This window comes from Conger conger, chromosome 1 (genome assembly GCF_963514075.1).
Source record: "Conger conger chromosome 1, fConCon1.1, whole genome shotgun sequence".
Lineage (NCBI taxonomy): Eukaryota > Metazoa > Chordata > Actinopteri > Anguilliformes > Congridae > Conger > Conger conger.
The window spans coordinates 69,464,929-69,480,264 of record NC_083760.1 but is presented as its reverse complement, the minus strand read 5'-3'; the positions used below and the strand labels follow the sequence as shown (position 1 = coordinate 69,480,264).

The 15,336-nt window shown below is 43.9% G+C and overlaps 1 protein-coding gene across 3 annotated transcripts in view; it reads right to left on the bottom strand.

Moving 5' to 3' along the window:
* osbpl3b (oxysterol binding protein-like 3b) overlaps nucleotides 1-15,336 on the bottom strand; it is a 45,174-nt gene that overhangs the window by 3,851 nt on the left and 25,987 nt on the right. Inside the window, exons 3-19 of one of the 3 annotated variants that reach the window (XM_061239059.1) lie at nucleotides 14,195-14,311; nucleotides 13,569-13,622; nucleotides 12,515-12,628; nucleotides 12,107-12,271; nucleotides 11,305-11,428; nucleotides 11,110-11,213; nucleotides 10,561-10,653; nucleotides 10,048-10,207; nucleotides 8,329-8,459; nucleotides 6,756-6,863; nucleotides 5,487-5,624; nucleotides 4,762-4,855; nucleotides 4,378-4,622; nucleotides 2,831-2,968; nucleotides 1,740-1,803; nucleotides 1,506-1,584; nucleotides 661-805 (exon numbers count right to left, since the gene is read on the bottom strand). In XM_061239059.1, the coding sequence (XP_061095043.1) occupies nucleotides 661-805; nucleotides 1,506-1,584; nucleotides 1,740-1,803; nucleotides 2,831-2,968; nucleotides 4,378-4,622; nucleotides 4,762-4,855; nucleotides 5,487-5,624; nucleotides 6,756-6,863; nucleotides 8,329-8,459; nucleotides 10,048-10,207; nucleotides 10,561-10,653; nucleotides 11,110-11,213; nucleotides 11,305-11,428; nucleotides 12,107-12,271; nucleotides 12,515-12,628; nucleotides 13,569-13,622; nucleotides 14,195-14,311 (2,073 nt within the window). The remainder of the gene's footprint in view (nucleotides 1-660; nucleotides 806-1,505; nucleotides 1,585-1,739; nucleotides 1,804-2,830; nucleotides 2,969-4,377; nucleotides 4,623-4,761; nucleotides 4,856-5,486; nucleotides 5,625-6,755; nucleotides 6,864-8,328; nucleotides 8,460-10,047; nucleotides 10,208-10,560; nucleotides 10,654-11,109; nucleotides 11,214-11,304; nucleotides 11,429-12,106; nucleotides 12,272-12,514; nucleotides 12,629-13,568; nucleotides 13,623-14,194; nucleotides 14,312-15,336) is intronic. The other 2 variants (XM_061239074.1, XM_061239066.1) reach the window with 2 other exon arrangements.

Here is a 15,336-nt window from a genome sequence, read left to right as displayed (position 1 = left end):
AGCAGGTAAACTGCAGCCCCCCCCTCCAATCCCCTTTTCTGGGGAATACAACCAGCAATCATGCACCACTTCTGCTGACAAGAGCAGAAACCAGACTGAGGAGCTTATCACTACACTGAAACTCAGTGTTTTATCAGGACAAGCCATTCAGCAGCCCAGTGTATTATGCATGCTTGAAAGGCCTGTTAGAGCCCAGCTCAACCCAATGAGACATAAGCGTATTCAATATGTTTAGAAACCCTTGAGTAAAGACTGGGTTTTCAACTGGGGGTCCACAAAGGTACCATAGGGGGTCTGTGATCATCAGCCACACACCCCACCTGCAATCTCAAAACCCTTTTTTAACTTAAGGAGGTCCCCTTAAGCCCTGTGGGGGTGCCTGGACAACAAACGGTTGAAAACCCCTTTTGTACAGCATTCAGAAATGGAGTAACAGAGAAGAGAGTGACTAGTCTGTTGTAATCCTAACCTTGGATGATGCTGCTTCTCACACAATAACAAGACGAGGAAGAACTGTGCACTGCGCTGCGCTGACCTTTCAGCAAGGGTTTCATCCTGAATCTGTTTTAAAACGAGTCTCTTCGCCAACTGCAATGTGCAGAGGATATAGTAGAAGAGCTTCACTAAAGTGACCCATCAAGATGGGTGGTCTGTGCTCACCTTGACAAAGGTGACCTTGCACTGGCAGATATCACTGCTGGTGTTCTTGATGGAGATCTCTCCGTAGTGCTCAATCCACCGCTGGCCACTCAAGATGTTGTGGATGCAGGAGGTAACCTTGTTCCACTCATAGTGGTCCCCAAAACTAGGCAGGAAGAGTCAGAGTGAGGTGAGTCACGCCCACATTCAAACTTCACCAGTGTCAGGGAAAGTGAGTAAAAGTGAGTCAAACACCAGAAGATAAGAAGTAGTCAAAATGGAACCTGAATGATGAACTTTCAGTCAAAGTTGTGGTTTATGTGTAAGTGTGTGGTGAACAAGTGCACATGTGAGTGAGGAGGAGTATGTAGTGAAGGAGTGAACATGTGAGTGAGGAAGAGTATGCAGTGAAGGAGTGGACAAGTCGGCTCCAGGAAGAGAAAATGTGTATAAGAAGCATCCACCATTATGGTGAGACCCTAGTCCTTTCAACAACATGGTACAAATACAAGACCTGCTTGTTCTCTGACCTGGAAGCAATATAATGCTCATAAATACAACCATGAAATATTCATATAATCCTGGCTAGATGGGATTGGGGGAATGGAGCTGGACACCAGCTGCCAGAAAACATCTAGGGTGTGCAATCTGACCTTTAGCAATGCTGAATCAGCCCAGAGCAACACGTTTACAGAAACACCAGCCAGCTTGTGGGAGACTTCCGACACGTCAGGGTCTCTTCTTAAAACAACTCTCCAGTAAACATGTCTACTAGCTCAAACGTGGGAGGTGCATGTGACAGAGTACTGTTTCATGTGGGTAAACCCCCCCGCTTCTAGTAGAAAGACAGACAAAGAGAGACTCACCCTGGCAAAGACACGTGGGTTGTGCCAATGGGGACAATCTCCATTGACTTCCCCCAAAACTTGTTCTTCCACCGCATGTCTGAAACGAGTGAAAGCGCTGTGAGCACGTGCAGTGAAGGTCCTGCAGCAGACACCATGTGACCTGCCACAGGCCACACCTGAGCTCTGACCCAAATCAAAGAGAGCTGAGCTCAGTGAAGATTTAGAGTGAGAAACAGGATTAGCGTATCTTACCTTGGCAGAAGATGAAGTTTTTGGACTCTGCATGACATGCTGATACGGGGGGATGATGGCTGACCTGAGACCAGTGAGATAATACAGAGCGTGCTTTAAGATGTTGATAATACTTACACAATATTTACACTTTCAAAAAGATCTCATTGAAAAGCACAAATGATTGTTTAGCATAATTACAATATTCACAAGTTGTAAATTATGTAATATGAAAATACTGAAAGCATTACATTACAGGCATTTAGCAGACGCTCTTATCCAGAGCGACGTACAATAAAGTGGAAATCAAATCCAGCATGCTTTTTTATTATTTAATACACATAAAAACATATCCCCTCAACACAATAACCAATGAGGACTTATCACAATGGGAGTCAGTGTACCTTCTGTATACCGGCACTGAGCTGAAGGGCATTCATCACCAAAGTAACAAGCTGAAGTGAAAACATGTCGGTCGTCCTGAGAACTCTGATTAAACCTTTACATAATGCCCCTGCACTTTTGCCAAACAGCAAATAGCAGGGAAGGAAAGGGCAGAGTGAAAATATCAAGGACACTGAATGTGGAACTGGGTTATCAGCCTGTTTTGTAGATGAAGTGCGTGACATTCATCAGACTAAGCGCCGTCTGAATGTCAGGAGCCCTTTTCAGCTGTGCGCCTTTCACAACTGATTCAAACAGTCAAACCCTCTCTGTTAATGCACTTCTTATGTTACTCCACAGAACATACGTTTTTATAGTCAGGGTTCACAGTTGAATCGTGAATGTGCTAGAGCCAACTAGCTATAATGTCATCCGAGGAAAGGGGTTCCGAGTTTGCCGATTCTCTCCACCACATCATGTAAGAGTGAAATCTGAGCCTACAGTCTGCCTGCTTTATCATAGTAAGTGTTGTTCACTGATACTGGCCGCCCTGCTCAGTGATTGGAGCAGACCACATGCATGCTAACCTTCTCATTCCTGGGCTTATGAAGGGCACTGCAGTGATGAGAAGGAGCTACAAAAACATATATGCACCCCAAACAGTGAGAGAAAAAGCAAGGCATGAAACAGGATTAATAGAGCATGTATCTGATGCAGAGGACTCATACCTGTTCTGCAATGAAGCGGAAGCCCTTGTCCGTGCGGTCACACTCATATGTCTCTCCAAGGACTGGGTTAAAGGGCTTCCCCCCAGCTCTGTAATAACTGGACGCATACCCTGAGGCTGCAAATGTGGCAATGTATGCCTGCAAACAGATCAAAACCATAATCATAATCTTTCTAATAAACAGCACCGTTGGCTGGTCTCTGAAAAATATGTTCCCTAATATTCTTACTAAAAGCATTTAGTATATGAATGGAAGAGTAGATTCAATAAAACTGTTTTATGTGGAAATCCATCAAGTTAATAGCCCTAAAAAGACAGGCTTTAAACACAAACAAATTACACTTAAAATGGCATACAAAAAAACACTTCTCGGGTTATGACTTAGTAAAATAGCGCAGACCCCCTTTACCAGTCCTACTATTTCTTGCCTCATGCATTAAAACAGGAGGTCTAAACACTAAAAACCGCTTTATCTGATTGAGACACTTAGATGAACTGGGATAGGTACAGTAGAAATGAGACACCAGTTTCTAAAGTTCTCTAAGTGTAGAATCAGCACTGTGTTTCCACCCATCTCTTTTTCAGTATAAACAAATGGCTGGTGACTGAGCCGGAATCGCTGTAATCAGAGTGAACACTCCCTTCTTTCCGGCCATATAGCTTGCACTCTGTTATGTTATGTTTTAAACGTTATAACCATCGGCTGTGGAGTATTGGACGTGAGAACGCCTTTATTTAAGGCAGTGTAAATGCCTATATCATTAGCCATGACACCCAGACTTCCCATTGCCTGATGAGTAACATTCTGCAGGGCTGGACTTGCTGAGTACTTAAGGAAGAAAAATAAGTAGCTCCTGGATGGCATATTACAGTGACAAGCTAATGCTAATATCAGATATTAATGTGAATGCACAGAGCGAACATGCATGGTGTCTGCCATGTGACTATGGTCCACATCCTTCCTCTTATGGCGATGAACATCTGTGTGGGCGGAGACCAGAATGGTCTCTGGGGATTCAGGCAGATTGATGAGTGCTGCTGCCTTTAGTTCATGCAGTGTATGACAGGAGAAAGCTCATTTCATTAGCTTCATATTGAATTTACTGCACTCCTGTGTCTCACTGCGGCTCATGCCACATATCATACACATTCCTCAACTAAGCACACATTCCATCAATTTACTGCTCTGATATGCATGCGAAGAAAGAAGCCAATAGTAACTTGAAAAGTTACTTGTGTGCATGTTAGTTTGTGTGTGTATGTGTGTAGGATTGTGTGTGTGCATGTGTGGGAGTATGTGTGTGTGTGTGTCTTGTGTGCAGGGGAGTGTACACACTTGTGTGTGTGTGTGTGTGTGTGTGTGTGTCTGTGTGTGTGTCTGTGTGCGAGTGTATGCGCGTATGTGTGTTTATGTGTCTGTGTGTGTGTGTGTGTGTGTGTGTGTGTGTGTGTGTGTGTCTGTGTGCGAGTGCATGCGCGTATGTGTGTGTGTGTGTCTGTGTGGGAGTGTGTGCTTGTGTGTGTGTGCGTCTCCAGTTAAACCCTCACCATCCTCAGGAAGGGGTCCTGTGTGCTGGCGGCCCGGTCCAGCAGCTCGCTGTACTCCAGCTCCTCACACAGCCTCTGCAGGGTGTTGAGTGGCTCGTTCAGCTGCACGGGCATGGCCACCTTAGACAGGTCCTTCCCAATGTTGTTCTTCAGGATGTTCCACAGGCTGATGCTGTTGGTGTTGGGGCTGGGGGCAGGCAGGCAGGACCTGCGTCTCTTCTGGAGGGCGCCATTCTCCACATACCCTGGGAGACATGAGCACAAGGGAAGCTTTACAGACCATGTTAAATTCAGACAAATGGGATAAATATTAAATGCATTCAAAATAAGAGCCATGATACTGGGAATCCCGGTCTACTGCCCGTGCACTGATGTTCACCACACCTGAGTTGGCTCTTTCACTCTCCACCTCATTGGTGAAGGTGTCCACAGAGACATTGTCACTGATGTCACTGATGTATGAGTCATCGTCAGAGGCCTGGAACACATGAAGAGTAATTACAGGCGTTGAGCTTCCTTACAAGTAGAACATACTGTCCAACACTGCCCACTCCTAGCCAGGGGAAGGCAAGCACTGACAAATCTCCTTCACCTGCCTACAAGCACTGGGGGAGTCTGAGGAAGCTGTGTGTGCGTGCCTGAGTGTGTGTGCGTGAGTGTGTGTGTGTGTGTGTGTGTGTGTGTGTGTCTGTAAGATGGATGGGTCTTTGTAAGGAATGCTGCCAAATTTACACCTCAGCTTATGAGAGTATTTTTAGATGGCAATTAGCACAATTTTCACATTTCTTCTGCTGGAGCTGGTTTGAACAATTTACTGTGGAGAGGAGGGGAGGCAGCTGGAATGATGCTTTCACAGGGAGAAGAGATGTGAGCAAATGCTTCCCGTTCGTATCACTTGAGGGAATTCGGTGTTCTGATGCCAACAGCCTCTTGCCAATGCTGTAATGCTTCTACCATATACACAGCGTGATGTGTCAACACTAAAGCCATAAGTCTTAAGCTTTTATTACAGTACTTTAAAAAGGCAAATCAACACAAGGCCCAGCACACTGAGAAGGGCTGCATGCTGATCTGCAATATGAGATGAGGATATGATTTCACAATCTCACCTCGTTCTCAGAGGAACTGGCTGACAACAAGACTTCCTGTGCATCAAAGAACTCTGACAGTGACTCTGTGATGGAAGCTCTGCTCTCATTGGATGCCTGATGGACAAGGGGGCGGGACCCATCTGTGGAGTCTTGTTTCTAATAGGAAGTACAAAATCATGTTGACATCTAAATTTACATTAACAAGATATTAAGATAAACAACCTTGATATCAATATTGATATTAATGGCAGAGATTTAAATAAGAAGTATTTTAAGTTATTGTCAGCTTTGGGAAAAGACGATGTTTTAAAACACAAAGTGCACAAACCAAATGAAAATAATTTAGTGAAAAGGGTGAGAGCAGGAAGAGAATGCAGATCATAAAACCACAAGATGTGCTGATCCCACATCAGATGCATCAACATGTCCACAACTAGCACACTATTTTTTATCCCAAAAATTTGATGTAACACAAGCTGACAACTGAGAAGCACCATAATTTCACAATTAGGTGCTGGGAAAGCCTTGAATAGTGAAACAAGCTATGCAGAGTAATGATAACACAAAAAAAACGTTTTTCTATCTGGCCAGTCAGGCAATGGACATATTAGCAGTTGAAAATTATCCATCAATTCAGTGTATAAATATTAATGAACAACAGCCCCAGTGATATGCTCAAGAACATCAAATATATCAATTATTATTTAACAAAGCATTAAAGCAAATGGCACTGTAGACAGTATTCACAAACAACATCCATTAGGAGAACTGCTGAGTATGTGGAAGGCTTTGATGACCTCTTGCTATGGATTTGTGAAGAGGCAGTGCAATGAAGCTGTCTGTAAGTCTGAAGCACTTACTGGCATCCATGTACAAACCAAAATGCAAAACATAAAACGCTCATAATTCACACATTCACTCATAGTCAAATGTACACTCTGTATATCTAGGACTCAACACACAACCAAAAGGTCTACTCTGACAACTGCACAACACACAGGATGAATAAGGACACACTCTTCATTTCTCAATAGAGTACGGGATATTGAAAAATGAAGAAAACCTGCAGAGTACAGGCTATAAAATCTAGATGAGAAAAGTGCACTTATTGAAAAGGTGGAGAAGGCAGACACTAAAAGGAAAAAGTTGACTATGGGTGAAGGGAGCCTCTTCTCTGTTTTAATGAGGGCGCAATCACAGGGGTGGTAATGGGGGGTGGGTTGGGGAGGTTCACAGGACCACTACTGACAATGAAGGGGAATTCAAGCATGCAATTCCCGCACCAACCTGCAGGGGGGATGTGCTGAGATTTATAACAACAGTGGGCTCTACGATGCATGACTCAGCGTGAATCTTGGAAAGACGCTCCCTCAGTTCTGAGTTTTGGGCTATGGCCTGAAAGAGTAATGAGCGTTCAAACAAAACCTTTGCATAAAACAGAATCATCACACTTGATCACACAAGACCATTCCAATAGGGGGTGTATTTTTCTTCCTGTCTTAAAAGCTGAAAAGTAATATTATTTCAATATGTCACACTATTTTCAAGTTCCTTAAAGTACTGTATCCTGATTAATATTGGGTCAAGTTCAGTTCAGTTGAGAAAAATATTGAACAGTCAGGATTGTTTGCTATTCGAAAGCCAAACATATACATCCAGATAAGATGTAGATGTTCAACTATAATCCAGAAGCAGTGATGTAAAATACACCCCACTGAGCTATACAACTAAGAAAGCTTTACAGATCACAATAATTCTGCACAAAAATGCCTTTCAATATTTCATGCAAAATGTGACTGAAGTGTGAATACATGGATTTTCGTACCCACAAATACTACCCACAACACAAAATGAACAACTCTAACTGGAAGGAAAAATAAGAAATCAAAAAAAGTCCAGGCTGTCATTAAAAACAAGAGCATTAAAGAAAAAATCCACTGCTCTCTTCCTTCCACGCATCCTCCAATCATTATGCTGTGATTAATCTTGCTGGGCTTTCAAAGGGTAGACCAGAGCACAGACACTCATTGTTACCCCAAAGAAGACAGTTTGGGTCAAAAACCATCACTGCAAATCAATGAGTGCAGGCAGCTATAGCCAGTATTCTTTGCTCATTGTCTGCCCGAGTAGTTTTTAGTAGACACATAGCATATTTGTCTCACCTCAACTTCTGTCATAAGTAAATACTTCTGAATGCAGTGTAATAAGAGGACCATGAGAAAATGGCAGCAGAGATGAAGCAGGGAGCTGTTTGCACCCTGTCTGTAAATGTCCTCTGATGATGGGCCCCTACAGGATGTGTCAACAGGGCGGGAAGTGACAGCCCTGGCTGGAGATATCCGCTTTACTGTCACATCTTCATCCCATTTCAGCTTCAATATTTGAGCTTAAATATTTGAGACAGTCGTTTGCTGGAACGCAGCCGGGTGCATCAGATCAGACAGAAAGAGACACATAAGTGACAGGGTTTCATAATAAAGCTCCTAATTATGAAAGAAACCATGGCCTGTACAATGAGTGTTCTCACGCATACTCACACAACACAGAGGACAAGGGAAACTGTCACAAAACTGTGACCACAAGCCAACAACAGCACCCAGCTCCAGCCAGCTGGTGTCTTTCCACTGTGGTTTTATGACTGCACTCCAGAACAGATTCAGAAAACAGGAGCTCTTTGCAATGCTGTGACCTTCTCTGTTTCAGATGTTCACATCACAAGCACATTCCACCCAGCACATGCATTCATTAACACGATAGCACACTACCATAAAGACATCCTATCATATTTCCACTGCAGGAACTTCAGTTTGACTAGTGGCAATTGGGGTTTGACAGTGAGAATGAACCAATCTGAGCTCACCGAGGTCAAAGTGTTCTTCAGTCCCATGATCTGGGCGGAAGAGGACTGACAGGTCTCATGGTCCAGCACTTGTTTCAATCTGTCCCTCTCTGAGGACAAAGAGCTGAAGGTTGACTTCAGGGTGGCATGTACTGTAAGTGAAAGAGAATAATCTGTAAGGCCATAATGTTTGCTGACATACCTGCATGTCTCCATAAAACACATTCAGACAGCATAGATCAGCAGAGAGAATGAAGCTTGCACTATGTCCAAATCATTCCTCAGTTTTACTCAAGAAAGTGTGTGTGGGCTACTTCCAATGTACTTGGACTGCCCATCTCTTACATTTAATTCATTCTATTTCAGCAGGTAATTTATTAGTATGATTACATATCAGTATGATTCTGTTAATAATATCATTGGTGTTGTTATTGTGTTGCAGCCATGGATGCTTTCTGACCTGTGACATAATATACTTTTTCAATATCTTGCCACTCTCATGTCTGCAAGCATTTTGGTCTGAGAAGTGCCTTGCTGAGTGGTCTATTAAAATTAAATAGTGTGCATCATACGAAGTCCGGCTGGTGTGAAGGGTTCATTCTCATTTTTAGAGATTATATCAATTTCCTCTTCAGGAAAGTGTAGCTTTTTGAACCTGTTTGTTACAGAAAACGTTGCATAGGTATATTTATATTTGCACTGACTTCCTTTAATCTTGTTTACTTTGTACGGAGCGCCTGTGTATGTATGCACAATTTATATGACAACCTGTATACATCACATCCTATAGCACTTGTGAGCACTTGGTATTCAGCCAGCGGAAAATGATTAAATATTACTATGTGTGAGTTGCATGTGAAATCTCTGGAGAGATGATTTAAGAAAGAAAAGCAGAAACTCAGTAGTAATTCTGCCAGCTTCTCTGTTAATTCTGTGTTTAATAAAAACGTCACACTTGGCAGCACTCCTGGGAGTAGTTTTAGAGACAATTTAAAGGAAAAGAACAAAAAGCTATGAACAACTCAAATTTGCAATAAACAGCTGTCACACCCTTGAGAGATATGCATAGCACTTTCATGAATCACAACCCAAACTACTGTATTTGACTTGCAAATGAGCCATTAGTATACTCAATAGTGGGTGCAGTGAATTGAAATAATGAATCATTTATATTTAGAGTTCTAGCACTCTAGGGTGACAGTGACAGTGAACTTGTTAGTAACACAATATCAAGTTAGCGCCAAGCCCCTGTACAGAAATCACATCTGACCAAGTTCTCAGGATCACCTCAAGTTTTCAAGACCAAAAAGAAACTTTAGTTGACATTTTTTGAACTTCTGTATTCCCCAGCTCTCATAATTGTAGGTATCCATCAATTCAGGATGGGGAATACTGGTGAATGTGACCTCTGAGGTGTGTGCTGCCAGCCACCTCCCCAGCCACATACAGCCCCAGCCTGCTAGCATTGAGTTGGAGGACTGCAAGGCTGAAGCAGATGGCGAATGCTGACCAAGGCCCTCACCTTCTCTCCTAGGGTGGGATTATGGCCTATTGTGTTGTCCATAATCCCTTATGGCCAACACAATACGGCCTTTTGTTCGCAACCAAAGTCAGCACTGCCATAACCCAGATTAAATTCCACACCATGGGGTGCATGACTAAGAACAAGTATCCAATAGCCTCTGAATATTAGATCTGACATTTTTAGTGATGGCCATAGCACAAGCTCACAGGACTCACAGTTGTTAGCAACCCGACAGAAGTCCTCCTGCAGTTTGGACACGTCGGTAGGTGAGTCAGGAACCTCGGTGTAGTTCTTGTCATTGCCCAGCTCAACGGTGGACAGATTCGGGTTGGAAGCGTGAAGTCGGACGGACCCTGAGGAAATGCAGCTCGGAACCTTGGGGAGGCGGAGGTAAACCACAGAGAAAATAATGGATAATAGAGTTATACTGCTTGTGACAGAGAGAATCACATCCACGCAATGAATCACACTGACAGTGAGAAACTGAATGATGTTCATACTGTAAAGGGCAATCACATAGGCTGTGAGGACAATCACACAAACAGTGAAACATTAAGAATGATGAAAAAGACAGATCACAACTCTGTAATATAGACAATCTTACCACACAGACAGTAAAGAGAGGAATCTACACAGCCACTGAGAAATAGGGCTGGAAATATAGACAGAAGTATACAAGGAGTGGAAGGACACACAAAAGACCGGTTCACAAAGGTGCCTTTCCCCACCTGGAGAGTCGTTTTAGCTTCTTTCCCAGAGTTTTTGGGACGCCACTTTTTTGGAGCTCTCTTCTCCTTTTTAGGACTGTCAAATGTAGATGCCTAATGGAATGAAAGAGAGGGGAAAAGAGCTGGTCTTGAGATGCCAATCAGGGAGGATGATGGGTATATAGATAAGTCTTTGAAGATGTGTATACAGGTTAAATTAAGCACAAAGCTCTGAAAGCGACACAGAAGCATTGACTACTTACAATGACAAACAATATGAAGCTGCAAATAGCTTTACGAAGCTAACAAAACAACAGACTGCTAAAAATATCACAGCACTGTCAGAAAGGAACAATGTGCATTCATTGTTCTAAACTCAGTCATCCTTTAGTCACTGAGGTTACTGAAGTGTAAAGAACCACACCTTCAATACGCCACCACAGCCGCCTTAGATAAGTAAACTTAACGACAGTATGTTCTTCCTCCTTTGAAAAAGAGTGTGGTACATTTATTAGAGCAGACCTATGGATGGTCTTTGAGCTATGGACTCAGTGGCCTATGGGCACTCACCTGCAGGGCATTGATGGCTGGGGCAGAGTAGGTGCGGTGCAGGACCTCCATGCTCCTCAGGAGATGGTCGAGGTCCAGCAGGTAGGATTCACACTCTGAGAGCTCTGTGGAAAGAGACGGGGGAGCTCTGAACACTAATCTCCGTATCAGTAAGAAGGAGACTGCAGTTCTGCGGTCAGAGGGATGGGTGGGTACCTTTGGAGCACTTGTCCATGTCCTCAGAAGACTGCAGCCAGGCAGCGACCTTGGACTGGTTGTTGAAGGTCATGGGGAAGGGACTTGATGTGTGGATGGAGGACTGCTTTCTCAGGGGGGAGCGCTGAAGGGAGAGAACAAATTAACTTATTGCATCAGGCAAGAAATAACTACAGTACACAGAGTGAGTACTGTCAGTGAGTGCTGAGGGTTTGTTGTTAATGAGGCTTTTTGTCTGTGCTGCAATGAAAACTAATTTTTACTTCTTGATAGATGATTACATTACTTACAAACTTGCGAGTTTGTAGATGAAAGAATTTATGTATATTTAAGTTACTTGCCAACTGAACTGAGGGCTGCAGTATGTTGGTTCTAAATGAATCTAAATGAAACACCTCATTTGTGTGAAAAGTTTGCTGCTACTACAAAAGTTAAGAGAATATATTTTATCGCTCTGCAACTTATTGTTGGCCGTGAGTTGAGGAGACAGGATGCAGTCTGAATCAGACAGACATTTTATCACAGACTGAATGACTCATTTGCTGACTGACAGATAAACTCCTGCAGGAGCAACATTTCAAAAACTAGGGTGTGAGGAGGCCAGCATAGTAAAACAAAGTTTTACACTGAAATGTAGTCTGAATCACAATAATAATGAACACGCCGCGGGTATATCATTACAATATGCACTGACACTCAGGCTCAGGTCTCTTCCTATGGCCCATGTCGTATACAGGCTTATGCAGTACTGTGTGGGTTCAGGACGCTCATGCAGGCCACAGCTCAGGACGTGAGGACTTGCCTTCCTCATGGTGGCGTTTTCGGACAGGTTGGGCGATACAGCCGGGGAGAAGTGGGAGTAGAAGAGGGGCTTCTCGTGGGGGTACATAGCGATCTCGTTCTGACGGAAGAGTCGGTGATGCCGCAGCTTGGAGACCCATTCATCAAACAGCTCCTGAGAGTTGATCTACACACAGAGTCAGGGGTGAGGGGGAGGTTCTCCACCAGCAAAGGGAAACACTGGCAGTGGAAGGAAGGGGAGGGGAGATGCTTGTAACACTTCTCCTTTTTACGGTATTCAGCACATTACAACCCTCTCTGTTGAGTTGTAGGTCCTTGCAGGTCCTTAAACTGACTCAAATTGATCTGAACGGTTTCCCCCACTGGGCCTCAGGCTGGATGAGCTCAGCTGTCCCACAATCCGTCATACCTTTAGGTGGTAGATGTTTTCCTCTGCATCCAGGTCAATGCACTTGGCCTTCTTCTTGATAGCCATGACGGAGAGCCCCACGTCAATGCAGCCGTGCAGCTTTCCCTTCTCGATCTGCAGAGATGGAGCGAGCTAAGTGAGCTGCCTTTTGCACACTGGGTGTGTCCTATCAGCAGTGCACTCACGTAGAAGCACGCTCAGACGTAGAAGGAAGGTCATTGCCAGTGAGTGCAGCACATGATTCGTGCCCTGTGTGACTCTGAATCGTGCCTGACTGAATGTGACCTGGTGATTAAGCAATACTGACTCATTGCTCAGAGACACAGAGACAACACAGGAGCAATTGAATCTCCGGCAATTTCTCCATCAGTGTGTCCGGAGTCAATAATGAGAATAACAGGGGGAATTCTAAATCCCAGCCACTGATTAATACATTAGCAAGTGCACCTCTCTCTAAAATGATAATTACCGTAAATTACCGTGTCTTCGTATTTTGGTTTACAATTTTTGCCCAGTTTAAGTATGGACCACCAACCAGCAGCAGGTTACTTTCCCCACAAATCGGCCATGCTATTACAGTTCCACAGCACGGTTTGTATTAAATAATGCCAACCATAACAAAGAGAATGGCTTACATTATAGACATGACTACAACACAGCCAAAAGAAATACACACGGCAGCCTTTACATAAAATGATGTAAAGTAGGAATTGGCCAACTTGTCGATTATATAAACCTGCATGGCTGTCAACCATTAAAACTGCCACAAACGGTTTCAGGATAATTAGCAAACAGCCTAAATAAGTTCTCTGATCCTCAGCATCAGGCCGCTGCCTCTGAGCAGATGCTGTCTTCTGCCAGCCAGCGGGGGATGGCGGGAAGACTCCAGTGATTGATGTCACACGTCACATGTCAGATTTTCCTGAGTGAAGGCTCCGGTAGTGTGTGACGAGCCATGCTACAAATCCAATCCCATTGGGTGTGGCGGTCATTAAGAGAATGAAACATCACTCCACACAGGCAGTCGCTGGGGAGCAGGCGCACAGATACTCACATCAGCCCGGCACTTGCCGTACTTCAGGATGCCTCTGTCCAGGAAAAAGTATCGCTGTGGAGAGAGGGAGGGAGGAAATGTTCTCAGGAAACTAGTAATGATATTGATTAATAATTAAACGTGATTAATACTTGTATTTCAGAATTGCAGACGCATATCTTCTGCTAATGGTAAAAAACACAGACAGTCTGACGGGAATTGTGTTTTTTCCCAGGGCAGGAAGGCAGAAAGTGAGAAAGCATCAGCTAATGGACATAAAACATGGTGAAAGAGAGAGAGGGAGCCTCTTAGATAGGGCCACTGAGACAAACCTTGAGGGCAAAGGCTACAGAACAGGAACGTAATTCATCAACTGATTCAATTAGCTAAAAACACAGTGGCATCACATGCCTGGAGAGACAATAGGGAGGAAAGTTCCAGGATGAGAATAATGTCAGTTCTCGGACTATAAAGTGGTCACTTCTAAATTGAGAGCGCTGTTAGTCCCTAAATTATACTGATTAATGAGCATTCAGTCCAGAACCTGTAACTGTTCTTTCCATGACAACCACAACCATATTTTATCCGTCTCATCCACCCTGAAGGGGGCGCTGTGAGCAGTTCAGAGGGGGAAGATGGACCCCCACCTTGTGCCAGCCCTTCATGGGCCATTTCCTCCTCTTCAGCAGAAAGCCCTCCTGCTTCTGAGGCTCTTGGACATTAGTGTGTCCTCCCCGCAGTCCCTCCACAATCTCCCAGCTGTCCTGCAGAGAGACACAGAGGTCACACGTGACTGGAAGCCAACTGTTCTGCGCAGAGCCTGACACTCAGAGCCCATAGCAGAACCAGCAGCTGTTTATACACCACAGAGAAAGAGGGACAATATTTAGCAAACACTCCCCCATACAGGCACCACACGCACACGAGTACATTCACAACACACACACACACACACACACACACACACATAGAACAGACTTGTGAAACACTCTTTGGGTTGCAAGAGTGGAATTCCTATCCCAGGTTTATTTGTCAATATCAGAGACCTTTGAAGCCAGTGTAATCACCAGTAACTAATCAATAGCCAAAGTACATGCACAAAAGGTTAGGGAGTCAGGCAAACCATGCTCGGGTTATCTGGAATTTGGACACACAGCCCTCAATACCATCATCCCTCACTCTCTAATCTTGATTTCCAGAGCTGCACACTGGCCAAACCTTCGCAGAGGACTGCAGGTTTCCAGATCTGACCCTGTCATGCTGAGCGGCTACATTTACATTGGTTTCCCTCATCTCCTCAATGACCTGCTCAAAATGCATCTCACATCTACGCATACTCACCTGTCTCTAGTCACACCAAGTCGTGTTCTGAGTAGAAACAGAACATTGCAGGTGAGTGTGTGTAGATGTGAGGCGCATTTTGAGTGGGTCACTGAGGGGATGTAGCCGGGGGGCATGGAGCTGTAGTCTTGTAGAAATTTGGTCCTTTGAAAAGTAAAGCTTGTAGTTCCAAAACTCAGGTCAATAACAATTTATTAATGGAGCAGAATAGTCTTAACAGTATGAAACATACCAAGTAAAATCAAGGCAGGGTAATTACAAAGTAGTGCTATGTGCGTAGAAGCTTTTATATTCCACACTTGAAATAAAATTCCAGTTCCTATCCTTGATTTGGTGACAGGCAAGCAAATATGTCTTGAGGAAGGAAACCAAATTGACATTGTTACATATGTATGTGATTTTTAAGGAAAATGGCCATTGTCACCGAAGTATACCAATCAACTCACAT